General features: G+C 47.4%; 1 protein-coding gene across 1 annotated transcript; it reads left to right on the top strand.

Moving 5' to 3' along the window:
- The first annotated feature begins 11,057 nt into the window (after positions 1 to 11,057).
- Positions 11,058 to 13,705, top strand: LOC120941632 (E3 ubiquitin/ISG15 ligase TRIM25-like). Its single transcript, XM_040355160.1, has one exon. It carries the CDS (start codon positions 11,180 to 11,182, stop codon positions 12,758 to 12,760), a length of 1,581 nt encoding a protein of 526 aa, XP_040211094.1. The 5' UTR covers positions 11,058 to 11,179; the 3' UTR covers positions 12,761 to 13,705.
- Positions 13,706 to 20,067: the final 6,362 nt, after the last annotated feature.

Below are 20,067 nucleotides of genomic sequence, written 5' to 3'. Positions count from 1 at the left end.
TGAATTCTGCAGTCCGTAAGGGTTTGTGATCCTCATCCTTCTTTCTATACCTAGTGGATCACTTACCCAGAGCTACCATGTGTGTGTCAAGTGTACGTGTTTACTTCAATTTTGGGCTCCTTTTCACTTTCTTTTGTTTCAACAAGGCTTTGGACAGGCTTTGTTAAAGCTCTCTTAACGCTAGACAAAGCTCCTGTCGCTAAATAAAATAGTTAGCTTACAGTCCTGTTTACACCTTGCTTTTGCTTTGCTTTGCTTCAAGAATTATACCCCATGAAGCTCCAGTGGTGCTTCAAAGCATCTTCAATGCCTCTATAGAAGTCTATGGCAAATTTTGCTTGAAGCCCACACCGAAACCTCATTGAACCCCCACGAAACCTTACCAAAGCCTCACCAAAGCCCCACCGAAGCCCCATCAAAACCGCACCGAAGCCGCACCGAAGCCCCACTGAGCCTCTTTGAAGCACCAAGCAAAAGCAACTTGTAAACAGGACCGTAAGCTAACCATTTTATTTAGTGACGGGAGCTTTGACTGGCATCCAGAGAGCTTTAACAAAGTGTGTCTGAAGCCATGTTTTAAAGCAAGTGTAAACTAGCCCTAAGTAACTCATCAAGACGGAAAGGAAGGACTAGGAATCAGATGAATCGTGTTGGAGCGTCAGAGGCGGCTCTCTAATTAGGCAAAAAAGGCGGTCGCCTAAGGCCTCGCGTTGCCGAGGGCCTCGCAGCCGCCTGATTTGCCTGATGCGTGCGTGGAAGAATGGGAGGGAATGTCCCCAAGCTGGCAGGGTGAGCGGGGCCGGGGTGCACTGGTAAAGGTTCTCCGATGCCGTCTTTATTATACAGCGCTGCAGACAATAAAAGCGGAGGTGGATTTGCCGGCTGCTGCTGAACCCACTGGGAAGTAGGAGTGGGCTTTGTTGGGGTGGGGTGGGCAGGGAAGGCCTCGTAAAAATGCCGCTTGCTCCGCCCCGCTGCAGACAGCCGTGAAACCCGCCAGCCACCGCTACACTGTCCGTGTTATTATATCTGCAGCTGAGCGGTGCGACCATGCCATGCTTAGTCCGTCCAGTGGTCTGCCGATGGAGTGGTCTCCGCCTGACAGGAGCTTCCTAGTCCCGCCCGGCGTGATGTCATTTACATGCCCGGAGGCGGGATGAAAGAGCCAAGGAGAGGCTGCTGCAAAGAGCTGCAAGGAGCTAGTGAGGCCATGTGCAAAAGTGCAAGTAAGTTTGCTAAAAACTTTACATAAGGCAGTGTTGTCACAGTGGCTTTGCTGTGTTAACTGCCTAAAGTGATTAACTCTTTGGGGGGTCTAATTTACAATGGTATTTTTAATATGCAGCATAGAGGGGGTTAATGTACTTCCACTGATGCATTGGTGACCACTGACCAGTGGCAGTTAAATGAACCCCTGTGTGTTGCATTAGTGACACCAGTGGCAGTGTTTATTTCCCCTATGTGGTGCAGCATGAAAGGGTTCATAAACACTGACACTGGTGTCACTAATGCAACACAAATGGGTAAATTTAACTGCCACTGGTCACCAATGCATCAGTGACCAGTGGTGTATTTGATACTGCCCACCGCAATACACTCCGCACCCCTCTCATGTACATACCATCCACCCCCATACACTCCGCACCCCTCTCCTGTACATACCACCCACCTCTATACATTCCGCACCCCTCTCCTGTACATACCACCCACCTCCATACACTCCGCACCCCTCTCATGTACATACCATCCACCCCCATACACTCCGCACCCCTCTCATGTACATATCATCCACCCCCATCCACTCCGCACCCCTCTCCTGTACATACCACCTACCTCCATACACTCTGCACCCCTCTCATGTACATACCACCCACCCCCATACACTCCGCACCCGTCTCCTGTACATACTGCACCCCTCTCATGTACATACTACCCACCCCCATACACTCCGCACCCCTCTCATGTACATACCATCCACCCCCATGCATCAGCAGCAGTCTTCAAGGGATCAATTACAGTCCCAAGAAACCCATGGACTTTTTTACGTGGCTGGGAGGAGGTGGATCATGTCATCCTCAGTGCCTCAGCTAACCTACGCTGCATGGCCTCCCTGATCCTGCAAAGCCTGCGGAAGGATCCTCGTATTCGTGCTATCAAGGAGAGGGATCATTACAGGCTGGCAACCCTCCTTGATCCACGTTACAAGGGTAAGGTTACGGACCTTATCTTGCCGGCGCAGAGGGAGCAGAAGATGAAACATCTTCGGGAGGCCTTGCAGAAAGGTCTGTGCAACGCGTTCCCAGAGACTGAGAGGTTACAAAATCCTGGCCCTGGACTACGTGTTGCTAAGGCTTCGGTCAGTCAAAGAAGGAGCGTTGGAGAAGGTGGCCGTCTGACCGATGCGTTCAGACAATTTTTTTGTCCGCAGCCCCAAGGTATGACCTGTTCCAGCAACCATCGCCAGCGTCTGTTTTACATGGTACGGGAATACCTAGGGGCAAGATCAGACTTGGACACCTTTCCCATCAAAAATTCTCTGGCTTACTGGGTCTTGAGGATGGATCACTGGCCAGAGGTTTTCACAGTATGCAATTGAGCTACTAGCCTGTCCTGCATCCAGCGTTCTTTCGGAACGTACATTCAGTGCTGCTGGAGGCTTTGTAACCGATCACAGGGTGCGCCTCTCCACCGACTCGGTCGATCGACTGACCTTCATAAAAATGAATCAGGCTTGGATCACCACCAGCTACCAAGCACCTAAAGCTGATGTAACTGAATAACTGTTTTGGAAATGTCAGATCCCTTCAAGACTGCCTATGCTGATGCTGAGTGACTATCCTGTCATGCTGGGTGACTATCCTGTTATGCTAAGTGACTATCCTTTTCCTCCTCAATGACCATGCTGATAGCTTGTAAGACCATTTTTGGTTCTCAGCACCACCACCAGTGGCCAAGACCCATTTTTTCTGCCCCTTTAACAGGGGCGTGCAATTAAATTTTTGATACAATACTTTGCAGCAAGGCTCATTCCTGCTCTCCAACTAGAGTATCTGTGAGGGATTGCAGTGTTGTGGCACCAGTTCCTAAGGCCCAATGTTCTGCCCCTGTTTAACAGGGGCGTGTAATTAATTTTTTTATGCAGTACCTTGCAGCAGGGCTCATTCCTGCGCTCCAACTAGAGTATCTGTGAGGGGTTTCTGTGTTGTGGAACCAGTGCCTAAGGCTCAATTTTTCTGCCCCTGTTCAACAGGGGCATGTAATTACAATTCTTGATATAATATTTAACAGCAGGGCCCATTTCTGCGCCCACCAAGAGTAACTGTGAGGACTTACAGTGTTGTGGCACCACACCAGCACCAAAGGCCCAATTTTTCTACCACTGTTCAACAATGGCATGTAATTACAATTCTTTATATAATAGTTTATAGCAGGGCATTCCAGCGCCCATCCAAGACTTACTGTGAGGGCTTACAGTGTTCTGGCAACACCAACACCTAGGGCCTAATTGTCTGCAGAGTATATACGGCAGGCCCCTACTTTCAAACATCCAACTTAGAAATGACTCCTACAGTAGGTGACCGCGATATTGTGTCAATCTCGCTCCCTTTCTCAGCGAGATTTACTAACTACGAGCCCCATTGCGGGAGCCAGCGCCGAGCTGGCTTGCCGCGATGGAGACAAAGTAGTCATAGAAGCGACGGGAGATCCGACTTGGATTCCTGCCAATTCTAGCTGCGGCATTTGGTATGCATCCTGAGAGGGAGAACTCCACGCCAAATTTTAAATAAAAAACCGACATGGGTTCCCCCCCAGGAGCATACCAGGCCCTTAGGTCTGGTATGGGTTGTAAGGAGACCCCCCCCTACACCGAAAAACCGACGTGGGGGGTTCCCCCACAATCCATACCAGACCCGTATCCAAAGCACGCTGCCCGGCCAGTCAGGAATGGGGGTGGGGACGAGCAAGCGCCCCCCCCTTCTGAGCCTACCAGGCCGCATGCCCTCAACATGGGGGGGATTGGGTAATCTGGGGCAGGGGGGCGCACTGCAGGGCCTCTCTTATGATGTCACAGTCCCATCATGCTCCGGTACCTACCCACGTGGTACCTACCCACGTGGGTAGGTTCCCGGAGCATGATGGGACTGTGACATCATAAGAGAGGCCTATATAAATCGGATGCAAGCCGCGCACCCGTCATTGCAGCGAGAAGAGGCGTTGTGTCAACATCGGAAGAAGGCAGAAGAAGAGAAAAGAAGAAGACGTCACAGAAGAGCGGGCGGGCGGGAGAAGCCAGCCCTGAAGGAGACGGCACCGGAGAGCGAGCGGGAGAAGAACCGGAGAGCAGAGAAGATAGAAGAAGACCCCCGGAGAGCGGAGAAGACCCCCAGAGAGCGGAAGAGAACCAGACGGCGGTGAAGAAGAATCCCCCCCTGGTAAAAGAGCTAAAGAAGACAGGGGGGCCCCCGGAGCAGACTAATAAATTATTTTAAAAACTCTGTGTCGTGTGTTTATTTACGTTTACAGGTGAATGGGTAGGGGTACGATGTACCCCATATTCATTCACTTAGGGTGGGGGGCCGGTATCTGGGGGCCCCCCCCGACAACCAACGGCCAGGAATGTCGGGAAGAGGCCCTGTCCTTATCAACATGGGGACAGGGTGCTCTGGGGTGGGGGGGCCCCGCAGTGCGCCCACCTGCCCCAGAGCACCCAACCCCCCCATGTTGAGGGCATGCGGCCTGGTACGGCTCAGGAGGGGGGGGCCACTCGCTCGTCCCCACCCCCATTCCTGACCGGCTGGGCAGCGTGCTTTGGATACGGGTCTGGTATGGATTGTGGGGGAACCCCCCACGTCGTTTTTTCGGCGTAGAGGGGGTCTCTGGTATGCTCCTGGGGGGGAAACCCATGTCGGTTTTTTATTTAAAATTTGGCGTGGAGTTCTCCCTCTCAGGTTTCATACCAAATGCCGCAGCTAGAATTGGCGGGAATCCAAGTCGGATCTCCCGTCGCGTCTATGACGCGCTCGCTGGAATGTGCTTTGTCTATTCCAGCGAGTGCGAGATGTCGGCACCCTGTCGCCGAGAATCAGCGCGATGCTGTCGTGCTAGAAACACATTGGGGTAGATTCAGATAGGGGAGCGCACTGCTACGGCGGCGCAGCGTACCGTTTTTACGCTACGCCTCTGTAAATTACTGGAGCTACGCTTCATTCACAAAGCATTTGCAGGAGCAGCCTTACGACGAAAGCGACGAACGTAAACGACGTAAAACACGACCGCCGGGTGCGCGTACGTTTGTGAATCGGCGTGAGTATGCAATTTGCATACTCTATGATGACAACTACAGGAACGCCACCTAGCGGCCAGCGTCAGAATGCAGCCTAAGATACGACGGCATAAGAGCCTTATGCCAGTGGTATTTTAGGCTACAGTCGGCGTATCGAGCTTTCTGAATACAGAAAGTCGATACGCCGGCGCTACTTAGCAATTACGCTGCGTATCTATGGATACGCAGGCGTAATTGCTTCCTGAATCTACCCCATTCTCGGCAACATGTACTGTACTTGCAAACAGAAGGAGACAACAGGAAGTGAGAGGAAATCTACCCCTAGGAAGATAAATTATCTCCTGTCCACTGATGCTTTATCACCAATCCTTGTTTCCCCCCAAAAAAATAAAACATTTGTCATTGGGACAGAAAGTGAGGTGAAATCTTCTGAAGAGATGCACAGACAGCAAAACAAATGTTACAGGGGTGATAACCCTTCCCTATGTTTTCCAAAAAGCTTAAAAATAGATTTTTTTGGTTGGAGCTACACTTTAAAAATGGACCAGTTCAAAATTACAAACAGATTCTACTTGAGAACAAACCTACAGTCCCTGTCTTGTGTGCACTGCCTGTATACTGCTGTTCAGAGTATATAGGGCCTGGGGGCCCCACACCTTTCCTTTTTTTAATTTGGGTGCAGGGTTCCCAACAAGACCCAAAGGGGCTGGTAATGGGCTAGGGGGGGGGGGGGGTACCCATGCCATTTTTCTCAATGATTTCCATCCATATTGCAGGGACCAGACATCACATTAAAGCCGCAAGCAGTTTTAAATGACTTTTTTCCTATATAAATGTCATTTTGTGCAGGGACAGTTCTAAATACGGGAAACACGCGCCACTTCAGAGGCATACTATAGACACCCCCCAGGTATGATATTTAAAGGAATATTTCACTTTTTTTTTCACTTTAAGCATCATTAAAATCACTGCTTCCAAATAAACGACTGTTTTTAAAACTTTTTTGCATTGTTCCCTGGGGCAAGACCCGGGTCCCCAAACCCGTTTTAGGACAATAACTTGCATATTAGCCTTTAAAATTAGCACTTTTGATTTCGAACGTTCAAGTCCCATAGACTTCAATGGGGTTCTAAAGTTTGCGTGAACGTTCGCTCCGTTCGAAGGTTCTGATGCAAACTGAACGGGGGTGTTCGGCTCATCCCTAACCAGCAGTACCAGCCAGCAGTACCCACCAGCAGTACCAGCCAGTAATACCAGCCAGCAGTACCAGCCAGCAGTGCCAGCCAGCATTACCCACCAGTAGTACCAGCCAACAGTACCCACCAGCAGTACCCCTCTAGTTGGGGAAATTGGTGGGGGGGTCACGGAGCGTCACCACCCTGAAATTAGTTTGCAACCTCCATGAAATGTTTTTTTTGCAGGTTGAGATGTCTGAAAATGCTTCTAAACTACTGTAGCGCTCACCCCCGAAGGAGCCGCTGGTTGATTTTGGGATCGGCCTGCTAAGTTACCCTGGCGTTGTCTAGGGGTGTAGTTGTGAGAACAGCGGTAGTGAGCAAAGGTCCAGACAGCCAATAAAGGGTTTTTCAATGCTTTATTCTCCAGGCCAAGCACGGCTAACATCAACATAAATTGGGATGGTCAAGGTTGATGAAGGAAAGAAAGAGAACCTTGCAGTATCAGGCCTGGATATTAAATGGAGCAGTCAGTACTGCTCTGTATAGTACCAATTTTGTAACTCGTCGCCACTCTACTTGGAGTGGGCAAAGTGCCCCCGGACAGACCCCTATGGTAGGCCTGGCAGCCAAAGTGTCACTCCGAACTAGCTGGGAGGAACAGGTCTCTCCCACAGACCCGGCTCTAGGGCCTCCGCCACAGGCCAATTTCAAAAAAGGACTTAGGTGAATGAAGAAAGCGAATCCTCCCAGTAGACTTTTCCTATTTGGGCCCCCGGGTGACAGCGAGCATACCTGTCAGTGGTCCGGACACCCGATCCCAGATTAGGATTCTCTCAACAGGTCCTGGAACCCAGCGAAGCACTGGGATCCCCTTTTACCTCTGGATGAGGTTTGATGCAGTTTGCAGCTTCGGCCAGGTGGGCCGCAACGGCGGGGCCCATGGATGCGCGCACCCTGAAGGTGGGTACCGCACCTGGAACGGGGACCCCGTGAAGATTTCTTAACACATGACCCCTGTCACAGATATACTCTCCCCCAGCATGCCCCACGAGGGAAAAACTCCTGTAATTGGCTGCTGGGGAAAACTTGCTCTGCCAGATTTCCCCTGTCGCCAACTGCCGGCCAGGGGCGGTATTGCACCCCTGGACCACAGACTGACCCAGTGGACATTTCTGGAATGACAGAAGTCCCAAATTTAAACAAACCACGAATGGGAGCAAAGTAACTTTCCCATTCCCCATTAACTTTAGCGTAGTGCCAATGCTGAAAGCAAAGGGGCGCTACATACTCCCCCCACTTGAAATGACACTGTCCCCAGTGTCCAAAAGCATTCAAGACTGAATGCTGACCTGATACCTGCTAAAAAAAATAGAAAAAAGGAGGAAAAGAAGGAAGGACAGAAGTCACACATGGCAATACAATTCTTAAAATGGCCTAAAACATACAACATACACAACCCTGCTATCTATCTGCCCATTCTCCGCAGTGTTTGATAGCAGGTTGGTCCAGAAGAAGTCCTGTATAGGGGAAGAAAAAAAACAAGAAAACATACAGGATGTACAATATACTCTCTAATATTTACAACCTCTGAGGTTGGGATTGAGACTGCACGCTCAAGCCTGAACGCAAAGTTTCCTCCCCCAAAGAGTTCTAAACTGTAAGTGCTGTGGAGGATACTCTGTGCAATAATTTATAATATACAATATTAAGTTAAATTTCAACAGAATTATCCTACAAAGAATGGTGCAGAACACTGCCCCTAGCGGTAAGTGCGCTGGTACTGCAACAATCACAAATTCAAAGGTGCAGAAATAGCAGCAAAAGGAAGTGAATACAAAAATGGAAAAAAAAAAGTTCTTTCTCCTGGTGGAACATTCCAAAGCTGCTCAAAGAAAGTTGGCAAAGTCCCCACTCTAACTGACTAAGCCCAAACCCCTCCCAAGAGTTCTACACAACAGTTTATGTGGTTCTGGAGGAGTAGGGGGAAAAGGTAAACTGGGAAGAAAATTTCAAACGGAGTGGGGGCATACTTGTCCGTAACTTTCCCCTTCCTTGGGTGAGCACCCAAACTAGGCAGCTCGCCTGATCACACACAGGGCCCGGCAACGGGAACATTGGTACCCCGCACAGGACGGCATGTCCGGGGTTGGAGGAGTGGTGAGTCTAGTTTAAGAGGAAAAAAAAAACACAACGCGCTCACCTGCACATCAAGGCAAACATGGGCCACTGGGCCCGCAGGGTGCGCTCTGGACCGGGCGCTTCTTCCTCCTTCTTCTGGAGCCCCAACATCCCCCATAGCCCTGTTGCTCGGGGAATCGTGGCTCGAATAGGTGGTCAGGAAGATCGCCATCATCCGTCTGGGAGCCTTCTGACCAACGATCAAGGTCCGAAGAATCCTCTGCTCCAGCGGGAAGGTAGCTCAACAAGGCAGTAGCTGGATTAGGTCGAATGGTCCTCCGTATCTCCCTCCAGTCAATCGGTTTGGGAGATTTTTCTCCGGTAGGCACGCATCGTATGAAGGCCGCGCCAGCCGAGACGGTCTCATGAGTGGTCTCGGCCTGTAAGCAGGCCGCGCGGGCCATGAAGTCACTCAGTTTCCCCATCCCATTCAATGGGCTCACCTCTTGGGAGTAAATGATCCCGGCACCCGGTAGTGGGACTTTAGTGGACGAGGCGAAGGGAACAACACTCAGTTCCTGGACTTCGGATTCTCCTTCAGCCGGAGCAATTGGCTCCAGCCACACGGTCTCTACCTCCGTGGTGATGGCTCCGGAGGACCTGTTCACATGATAGTCCCGCACGGGTCCGACCACAGGCATAGTCACGAACAGTGGAGCCCGGCATCGCTGGCATCGGGCAAAAGGCAGGATGCGGACGGCCAGCTCTTCACATCTGGGGCACAAGAGGCCCAACATCTCTGTCCCCTCGGAGGACAACAAGACAAACTGTCCCGCCGTGGACAGCCGAATGCCCATATCCGTCATGGGCACTCCGAGCTCTGCAGGCTCAGAGGGCAGCCTCGGTGTAGTCACGAGGCGACTTAGGGCAGCTGAGGCCTTCGAAGTTTCGGACATCTCTCCGGCAGTGATCCGTCCCATTCGAAGAAAATGGTGGCTCTGCCCCCTTGGCGCGAAATTGAGTGTTTTTCCTCCCCATTTGGCGCGAAATTACACCATACGTTACACGCAGGGGAGGGTGGCTCCGCCCACTTGAAATAAACTTGTCCGGACACGTTGCAGGCGCATGCTGGGCCGCACGCACGCCCAAGCTTAGTGATGCGAGGTTAACCCCCTCGTTGCCGGACAGTTCAAAGTACACAACTCTTTGTTCTTTAATAAATAATCTCACTTTCTGGTTGCCAATGGTAACGGCCGAATCCCGGACGAGCCCCCACGTGTAGCGCTCACCCCTGAAGGAGCCGCTGGTGGATTTTGGGATCGGCCTGCTAAGTTACCCTGGCGTTGTCTAGGGATGTAGTTGTGAGAACGGCGGTAGTGAGCGAAGGTCCAGACAGCCAATAAAGGGTTTTTCAATGCTTTATTCTCAGGCCAAACACGGCCAACATCAACATAAATTGGGAAGGTCAAGGTTGATGAAGGAAAGAAAGAGAACCTTGCGGTATCAGGCCTGGATATTAAATGGAGCAGTCAGTACTGCTCTGTATAGTACCAATTTTGTAACTCGTCGCCACTCTACTTGGAGTGGGCAAAGTGCCCCCGGACAGACCCCTATGGTAGGCCTGGCAGCCGAAGTGTCACTCCGAACTAGCTGGGAGGAACAGATCTCTCCCACAGACCCGGCTCTAGGGCCTCCACCACAGGCCAATTTCAATAAAGGACTTAGGTGAATAAAGAGAGCGAATCCTCCCAGTAGACTTTTCCTATATAGGCCCCCGGGTGACAGCGAGCATACCTGTCAGTGGTCCGGACACCCGATCCCAGATTGGGATTCTCTCAACAGGTCCTGGAACCCAGCGAAGCACTGGGATCCCCTTTTACCTCTGGATGAGGTTCGATGCAGTTTGCAGCTTCGGTCAGGTGGGCCGCGCCGGTGGGGTCCATGGATGCGCGCACCTGGAACGGGGACCCCGCAAAGATTTCTTAACACATGACCCCTGTCACAGATATACTCTCCCCCAGCATGCCCCGCGAGGGAAAAACTCCTCTAATTGGCTGCTGGGGAAAACTTGCTCTGCCAGAACCCCTGCCGGCCAGGGGTGGTATTGCACCCCTGGACCACAGACTGACCCAGTGGACATTTCTGGAATGACAGAAGTCCCAAATTTAAACAAACCACGAATGGGAGCAAATAACTCTCCCATTTCCCATTAACTTTAGCGTAGTGCCCATACTGAAAGCAAAGGGGGCGCTACACTACTATAAACGCTGCTAAAAAAAAGCCCAAATGTTCCTAATTGTCCGTTTACCAGCTGCAGTGTACATAAGGTCTAAACATGCAAATATCTATTCACACTGCATTATATAACTTAGTTTTGTGCCTTGTCTGCAGAAGTAATTTAAAGCTCAAAATCAGTACAATGTGTATCAACATGTAGGACATATACCTTCAATATAAACATTTATTTGTCCACAAACTTCCTCAAGATAAAAGCTGCAAGACCAGCTCAGCCCCTCCCTGTGCCGAGGAATGTGAGACGCCCTTTGGATTTTCGTTGTCGGAGACTTTTTAGTTTCATTTCTCTCTTCTGCTGTCAGCGATGGCGTCTGCTGATCTGAGACTGGAGCTGGACTGTTCCATCTGCCTGAACATTTATACGGATTCTGTAATGCTGAGCTGTGGACACAACTTCTGCCGGGTCTGTATTGATCGTGTGTTGGATACACAGGAGGGGTCTGGAGGATATTCCTGTCCTGAGTGCAGAGAAGAGTTCCGGGATCGGCCTGTACTGCACAGGAACATAACACTACGTAACATAGTGGAGACTTTCCGGTCTACTCAGCTGGAAGAAGGGAAGACTGGAATCTTCTGTACTTACTGTATTCACTATCCTGTACCTGCTGTTAAATCCTGTCTGCATTGTGAAGCTTTTCTGTGTGATAATCACCTGAGAGTCCACAGCAAGTCACCAGAACATGTCTTAACTGATCCCACCACTTCCATGGAGAACAGAAAATGCTCCATCCATAGAGAACTTCTTAAATATTACTGCACTGAGGACTCTGCCTGTATCTGTGTGTCCTGCAGTTTGGCCGGAGAACATCGGGGACACAAGGTGGAGACTCTGGATGAGGCCTCTGAGAAGAAGAAACAGAAACTCAGAAATGATCTGCAGAAAATTATGACAGAGAGAGAGGAGACGGAGAAAAGAGTCCAGAGTCTGCAGGATCGCAGAAGAAAAGTACAAAACATATCAGAGAGAGTCACTGCCCTGTTCATAGAGCTCAGGAGACATCTGGAGGACCTGGAGAAGAGAGTCCGGAGGAACATCTCCAGCCAGGAAGAGAGGATCTCATTGTCTGATCTGATCCATCAGCTGGAAATAAAGAAGGAGGATCTGTCCAGGAAGATGAAGGACATTGAGGAGCTGTGTAACATGACTGACCCACTGACTGTCCTACAGGAATCAGACACAGGGGACTTGTGTGATACTGAGGAGGGAGATAATGAGGACAGAGAGAGACATGATAGACTCTTCCATGATGGAGGGGATCTGGATGTGTCTGGAATCTCACACACATTACACACAGGGTTATCTGATATGATAAAAGGGGGATATGTAACATTCTATATACAGGAAGCTTCAGACATATTACTGGATGTGAACACAGCTCATAATAATCTACAGATATCAGATGACATGAAAACTGTATCCTTGTCAGATATAAAGCAGAATCGTCCAGAAACACCGGAGAGATTTCCGTGTCGGTCCCAGGTATTAAGCAGTCAGAGATTTTCCTTGGGGCGACATTACTGGGAAGTGGATGTCAGTGAGTCAGAACATTACAGAGTCGGGATGTGTTATCCCAGTATAGAGAGGGGAGGAGAGCAGTCACTGATTGGAGATAATAACAAGTCCTGGTGTTTGCGCAGGTATAGCGGTCAGTGTTATGTAATACATGACAATAAACCGATCATCATATCTCCCGATCTCTCCAGTAACAGAGTCAGGATCTATGTGGATTATGAGGCCGGGCAGCTGTCCTTTTATGATCTGTGTGACCCAATCAGACACATCCACACCTTCACCACCACCTTCACTGAGCCCCTCCATGCTGGGTTAGCTGTAGGAAAAGGTTCTATAACAACATCTGGGGGTAAAAAGCGACGTGAGAAATAATAATATAACAGAAAATCTGCCCAAATCTGCTGACATCACAGAAATATGAATCTGATTATTTTTAACCAACAGAATAATGCCGTAGATTCAGTAGATTACAGCTTGCCAATACTTAGATGTTCTTCTTTCGGCCTTTTTGTTTTCAATTATTTTTACCTAGAGATCCTGCCAGTAACACACTTCCTGTCCTGGGGTGACACAACTCACTCATAGTACTATACACCGTAGATTTTTAGGTACCGTAATTTAGCACCATTCCACCGGCGTACGCAATTTTAAAGCATGACATGTTGTGTATCTATTTAATATATCATAATATCATCTTTTATATTTTAGAAAAACATATGGGTAATATATTGTGTATTCAAATTCATGAATTTATTTTTTCTCCAAAAAAACTATGCAACACCCAATGTTTTATTCTCTAGGCCACCATTTTATTCTCTAGGGTTTCTGCTTAAAACAATATATAATGTTTGAGGGTTTTAAGCAGTCTTCTGCTGATTTTTACATATAGGAGAGGAATATCGAACTGCAGAGTGCACAGGACAGCACTGGATTTCTGGCAGGATTCACATGTAATTTATACACTTATTAAATAGCTATAACAATATTCTTTCAAGTGTATGTTTAACAGATCAAAATGAAGGAAATTAGTGAAGTTCCTTGGTATCTTCATTGTAGTTTATTGTTGCTGTCAGACAGAAGTGTACAAAGCTGTAAAGCTCTAATTAGCTCAGAGTGACGCCCCTCCCCCCTCCCCCCAATGCTGCTGTGTAGGTGATTACAGGAAGTGATATCAGGACAAATTCAGATATATACAACAGTTCTAGGCTTTTTAATTAATACATAATTGCATTAAAATAGAACTATAGGCAAAATTGTATTTGTTCATTTTGGATAGATCAAGGGAGGGTTATAACCCCCGTCAGATTTTTTATTTTTTTCCATTGTGGAGATTTCCCTTCACTTCCTATCCCATAGCCAAACAAGAAGTGAGAGGAAATCCCTGTAAATTAAGGGAATTTCTTGGGGACCCCCCAGGTTGCCAGAACTAGTGTGCCCATTGGAAGATTCCCCTTCTATTACTTTTCTGGGGACAACCCAAAATTTGGGTAATTTATTTTTCTTTAATGATTAATGGTAAAAAGGACCAATAGAGAAGGTGAGACTCCTTAACGGGGGAACAGACTGCAATAAAAAATTGACAAGCGTTTAGTTATACTTTAAATTGTATTTTTATGTGTTCTCTGAGTTCAGCTTTAATTGGAAGAGTCATTGCATTAAATTGAATTTTTTTCATTTTGGATAGATCAAGGGAGGGTTATAACCCCCGTCAATTATTTTTTTTACCATCTGTGTCCCATTGTGGAGATTTCCCTTCACTTCCTGTCCCATAGCCAAACAGGAAGTGAGAGGAAATCCCTGTAAATCAAGGGAATTTCTTGGGGACCCCCCATAGGTCACCAGAACTAGTGTGCCCATTGGAATATTCCCCTTCTATTACTTTTCTGGGGACAACCCAAAATTTGGGTAATTTCTTTTACTTTCAATGAATAATGGTAAAAAGGACCAGTAGAGAAGGTGAGACTCCTTAACTGGAGGCACAGACTCTTCTCTGAGTTCAGCTTTAATTAGAAGAGTCACATTTAGGTTGTTGTTGGTGGACACGGTGGAGGAACTAACACCTATGCAGGCTTCCCGACACCAACATTTGGATGATGTATCTTGAAGAGGGGGGTTCAACAACTTTTACATCTCCCATCCTGTTCTTGGACAATCAACATCTTCACATTCCATGGTGACTGGATGAAGGTGCCAATGCTACCTGTGTGGATAGAAATGCTATAGTATGGTGTGAGCCGTCTCTTCTAGTTACATCGTCCCATCCTTGGTGTCTCAATGGGATGATGTAACTAGAACAGGGGGGGTTCCACACCTTTCACACCTCCCATGCTGGATAATCAACATCTGTCTCATCACATCTAATGGTGATTGGATGGAGGTGTTGGTGTTACCTGAGTACATGTTGGGGTATCTTTCTGACACTCATTAAAACTAAAGAAGTGGCTTAGAGAATCTACAAAATGTCTTCAACATTACAGAACAAGTCCAGCTGAATGTGACTAACTGCTACTAGATAAACAATGAAGGGTTTGTCCATACTGCATTGTATAAAATAATGCTTAGTTTATATTACAATAATGGAACATATGAGGTGTGTCCCGAAAATAATGAGAATGATGCTTTAAAAATTATTTTATTGAAATTTTTTACAACTGAACACAGTCCAATACCGGGAGGCATTCAATGTTTACGCCTCCCCTTTATGCTGATTTGTAGAGGAGGTTTGGCTTCTTGCTATGACACTCCCCACTCAGCGCTGCATTTTAATGAAATCTCTTGCGATTTTTTTATTTCTGGCCCCCTTGGTCATTCTATATACCAAAACGAGGCTTGGAACGCACGCCATTCAGCCATGACACAGAACTCGGAAGTGGACGCTCAGTCTATCACTGCAACATGTTGGTAGGTTGGATTTTCATTCTGATTGGTGCCATTATCTTGTCTGCCTATAAATTTGAGGGGGCTACAGTGGAGCGACACCCCAGATGAAGTGTTAGCACACGAAACGCGTCAGCTCGTCTCCACTGCCGCCTCACCTGTGTATACATGCGTGACTTTACAGCTTACATGTGAGTGTACCTGCTGCTTTAACCTCTTCCATACAGGGCTGTTATACACACATCCATACCGGGCCTATTCTGGCACTTCTCTCCTACATGTACAAATCATAACTTTTTTGCTAGAAAATTACGCAGAACCCCCAAACATTATATATGTTTTTTTAGCAGACACCCTAGGGAATAAAACGACGATCATTGAAACGTTTTATCTTGCATGCTATTTGCGCAATAATTTTTCAAACGCCTTTTTTTTGGAAAAAAATTGTTTCATGAATTAAAAAAATAACAAAACAGTAAAGTTAGCCCAATTTTTTTGTAAAATATGAAATATCATGTTACACCGAATAAATAGATACCTAACATGTCACGCTTTGAAATTGCGCACACTCATGGAATGGCGCCAAACTTCGGTACTTAAAAATCTCCATAGGCAACGCTTTGAAATTTTTTACAGGTTACCAGTTTAGATTTACAGAGAAGATCTAGTGCTAGAATTGTTGCTGGCACTCTAACGCACGCGGCGATACCTCACATATGTGGTTTAAACGGCGTTTACATATGTCGGCGGGACTTGCGCGTGCGTTCGCTTCTGCGCGCGAGCTACCGGGGACAGGGGCGTTAAAAAAAAATATTTTGTATTTCTTTTTTTTTTTTACATATTTATTTCTTTTTTTACACTTTTTTTTTTTTTATTATCACTTTTATTCCTATTACAAGGAATGTAAACATCCCTTGTAATAGGAATGTGTGTGACAGGTCCTCTTTATGGAGAGATGCGGGGTCAATAAGACCCCACATCTCTCCTCCAGGCTGGAAAGCATGAAATCGGTGAAAAAAAATTCACCGATCTCATGCTTGCTGTTGCTTAGCAGCCGCAATTGCGGCTTTGTTTACTTACGGGGACCCGGGCGTGACGTCATCACATCGCGCCCGGGTCCTCCGACGGTCATAGAGATGACTGGTGACCATCTGGTCACCAGTCATCTCTATGCTTCCTGCCAGCACCGGACGATTCGTTCTCCGGGGCCCCGATGGCACGGGAGAGCCCGGAGAAGCACCGGATGGCGGCGGGAGGGGGGATGTCCCCTCCCGCCGCCTGTAAGAACGATCTAGCGGCGGAATCGCCGCTATGATCATTCTTACGTTGTGCAGAATCGCCGGCAGAAGAGAAGGATATCTGAATGATGCCTCTAGCTGCAGGCATCATTCAGATATCCCCCCACAAAGCCCAGGACATCACATGACGTCCACCCGGATCGAGGAGGGGTTCCTGCCGCCGTCATTTCACAATGACGCGGTAGGGAAGTGGTTAAATAAATTCTGTTTTTATGAAACTGGATTACGCTATGTGGCCACTTTTCTCCCCTACTTTCTTTTGCCATTGACATTCTTTGGAGCGATATCAGTGAGGAACTTCCCTTTCCATCTGTCAAAGTATCATCTATCAGCCAATCAGATGCGTATATCAACATACTCCTTGTTTGCATGATTGAGAACCGCATTTACAAGCCTGTTTTGACTTGTGGTGATATACGTCACCATAAGTCCACCCTTTCTGGTAAGCCTCCATGGTGGTGGTTAATTTTCACTTAAAGAAGAAAGGTTTTCCATGTTCACATCAATTTACCTTCACGTGGTGGAATCCATTCTCTTGGACTGTATTATGCTACACTTGGATATATACATGTATTAAGCATTCCATCATTCATTTGGTTGAATGCAACTGCATGGACTTTAACTATATATACAATTTATGTATTGTCTATTTATTCACATTGTGTGTTACATTCTATTAGTACTTATTTGTGATCACCATTCACACATTTATTCACTATGTTGATTGTTATGATACACATTACTTAAGCCAGTGTTTCTCAACTCCAGTCCTCGGGGCGCACCAACAGGTCATGTTTTCAGGATTTCCCTCAGATCAAACTGCTGTGGTAATTACTAAGGCAGTGAAACTGATCAAATCACCTGTGCACAATAATGGAAAGCCTGAAAACAAGACCTGTTGGTGCGCCCCGAGGACTGGAGTTGAGAAACACTGACTTAAGCGCTACACTTTACTCCATATTTCTGTTTTTTGCTAATTCATTATTTTTTAGCCGTGTTAGCAGCTGATTTCTTTTGGCAGCGCAGTGTATACCACACCCCCCATTTTTTGAACACAGTCTTCTAGTGGGATGGCGCTCAGAGCCGGTGTAGTGGTTCTTTGGGCGTTATCCACACTACCAAAATGGCGTCCTTTCTGGTGTTCAAATCCTGAGTCACGATTTCATGAACAATTGACTTGATAATTCCTGTTTCCTATCGTTCTGATAGTGAGTCGTCGGTCACAGTTGAGAACAGACCTCACTGCATCCACGTTCTGTTCTGTTTCTGACCGACGGCTCACTATCGGAATGATTGCAGAGGAAACGGGAATTACCAAGTCAACACGTAAAAGGACGCCATTTTGGTAGTGTGGATAACGTCCAATGAGTCACTACGCCGGCTCTGAGCGCCATCCCACGTGAAGACTTCCAGGGGCGCTATGAAGAATGGAAAGATCGCTGGGAGCGTTGTGTACACTCACAAGGTGGAAATTTCAGAGGAGACAATTTTCAAGTGTAACATTTCTCACTAAAATAATTTTTTAAATATAATTCTCATTACTTTCTGGACACACCTCGTATAATGACTCTGTTCACTGTAAATGTGGCTCCTCGTGTTGCTTCTTCCTCTTACTTTCCAGCCCTGCTGTACAGGGACTCCAAGGAGTTGATAACAAATCACATTCAGGTACTTACATTGCTTGCAGTAAAAAAATAAATGTATGATTATACAGCCGCATTCATTTGTGTCTTTTATATCTGCACTGAGTTTGGCTTCAATGGTCTAATTTGCAATAGTTTCTCATAGTTGTCCTCCTTATTCATTTGGATCTCCTTCTCTGCAGCCTTTCCAGTTCCAGGACACCTTTTTGGTTAAAGTGGTTGTTAACCCTTACAAACCTCTTTTTACTACTCCCGTGACCACGTCCGTTTGCGACGAAACGTTGGGAGGCGACGTGCTGACGTCACCGCGTATTGTTTTACCTGATACAGGCTGTGTATCGAGCGGGCCGGCTCATATTTTATTCGCTATACCTACATTGACATGTAAGTGTGATTTTACTAATTTGATAATAAATCCAGACGTTATTACGCTATGTGGAGTTTTTCTGCTTCTTTATATCCTTGATGTTCCATCGAGAGATGCATCTCTAGAGATTAGAGACCAGGACTTCACCGCTGTTTGCTGTTCATTGCTGCCTTTAGGATATCCATCCATGCCTCTTATGCGCAGTTTGATCTCTCTTAAACCAGAGATCAATTAGATTCGGTAAGAGGCTTTATTATCGTTGGTGGAGGTTCTTTCTGTCCAGCACTTTTCCTTGTGGATTGAGTTTATCACCTGGGAGATTCAATTACTTGCCTTTGTGGCGGGACATTTGATTTATTGAACTTTATGTCACTTTTTTGTTCACTTGTCACTCATTTAGCGCGATCTCTTCTTTTTTGCATATTTGACAGTGTAGTATAACACTTTTTGATCGCTGCTTCTCATTTGTTTTTTTCTTTGTCACTGTTTAACAAGCGCAATATTTTTTTCCCACTCTTTTTACTACAGGTAAGCCCATAATAAGGCTTATCTGCAGCTACACCGGATATCTTCTAAACCATGGGTGCCCAACTGCTGGGCCACATGTGACCCGCGGCGCCCTCCCAAGTGGCCCGCCATGTCTCGCTCTGAGATGGCGGGTCGGCAAGCCCAGACTGCGGACTCCCGACCCGCCATCTCCGAGCATTAGTGAATGGGGTCATTTGCGGCGGGGCTGGCCTATCAGTGATCATGGTGGTGCTGGCCTATCCGTGATCAAGGCCAGGCTGGCCTATCCGTGATCGTGCTTGCTCCTGTAGTCCCGCCTCCACCTTTGTGAACACAGCTGCCTTCACCTCCTCCAGGTTCCCTCTCACCTCTGGACTGATAGAAGATACAAGTTGCAGGTGAGGGGGTGGATACAGTCTGGGGAGAGAGGGAGCAGCCAAAATATAAAAAAAAACATCTGGTGTCAGTATAAGTGTAGAAGTCAGTGCAGTGTAGTGGACAGTGCAGTGCAGAGTGCAGTGTAGTGTGCAGTGCAGTGGACAGTGCAATTGTCAGTGCAGTGAAGTGGGCAGTGCAGTGTAGTGGTTAGTGAAATTGTCAATGCAGTGTAGTGTAGTGGTCAGTGCAATTGCCAGTGCAGTGTAGTGTAGTGGTCAGTGCAATTGTCACTGCAATGAAGTGGGCAGTGTAGTGTAGTGGTCAGTGCAATTGTCAGTGCAGTGAAGTGGGCAGTGTAGTAGTCAGTGTAGTGTAGGTGACAGCGTAGTGGTAATTGTAGTGTAGTGGACAGTGCAGTGCAGTGTAGTGGACAGTGCAATTGTCAGTGCAGTGAAGTGGGCAGTGTAGTGTAGTGGTCAGTGCAATTGTCACTGCAATGAAGTGGGCAGTGTAGTGTAGTGGTCAGTGAAATTGTCAGTGCAGTGAAGTGGACAGTGCAGTGTAGTGTAGTGGTCAGTGCAATTGTCAGTGCAGTAAAGTGGGCAGTGC

Source organism: Rana temporaria, chromosome 5, assembly GCF_905171775.1.
Source record: "Rana temporaria chromosome 5, aRanTem1.1, whole genome shotgun sequence".
NCBI lineage: Eukaryota > Metazoa > Chordata > Amphibia > Anura > Ranidae > Rana > Rana temporaria.
The sequence above is the reverse complement of the archived record's forward strand: the minus strand, read 5'-3'. Positions and strand labels throughout refer to the sequence as shown.

Coding starts and splice junctions, on each gene's coding strand:
- LOC120941632 (XM_040355160.1), top strand. CDS start 11,180: ATGGCGTCTGCTGATCTGAGACTGGAGCTGGACTGTTCCATCTGCCTG.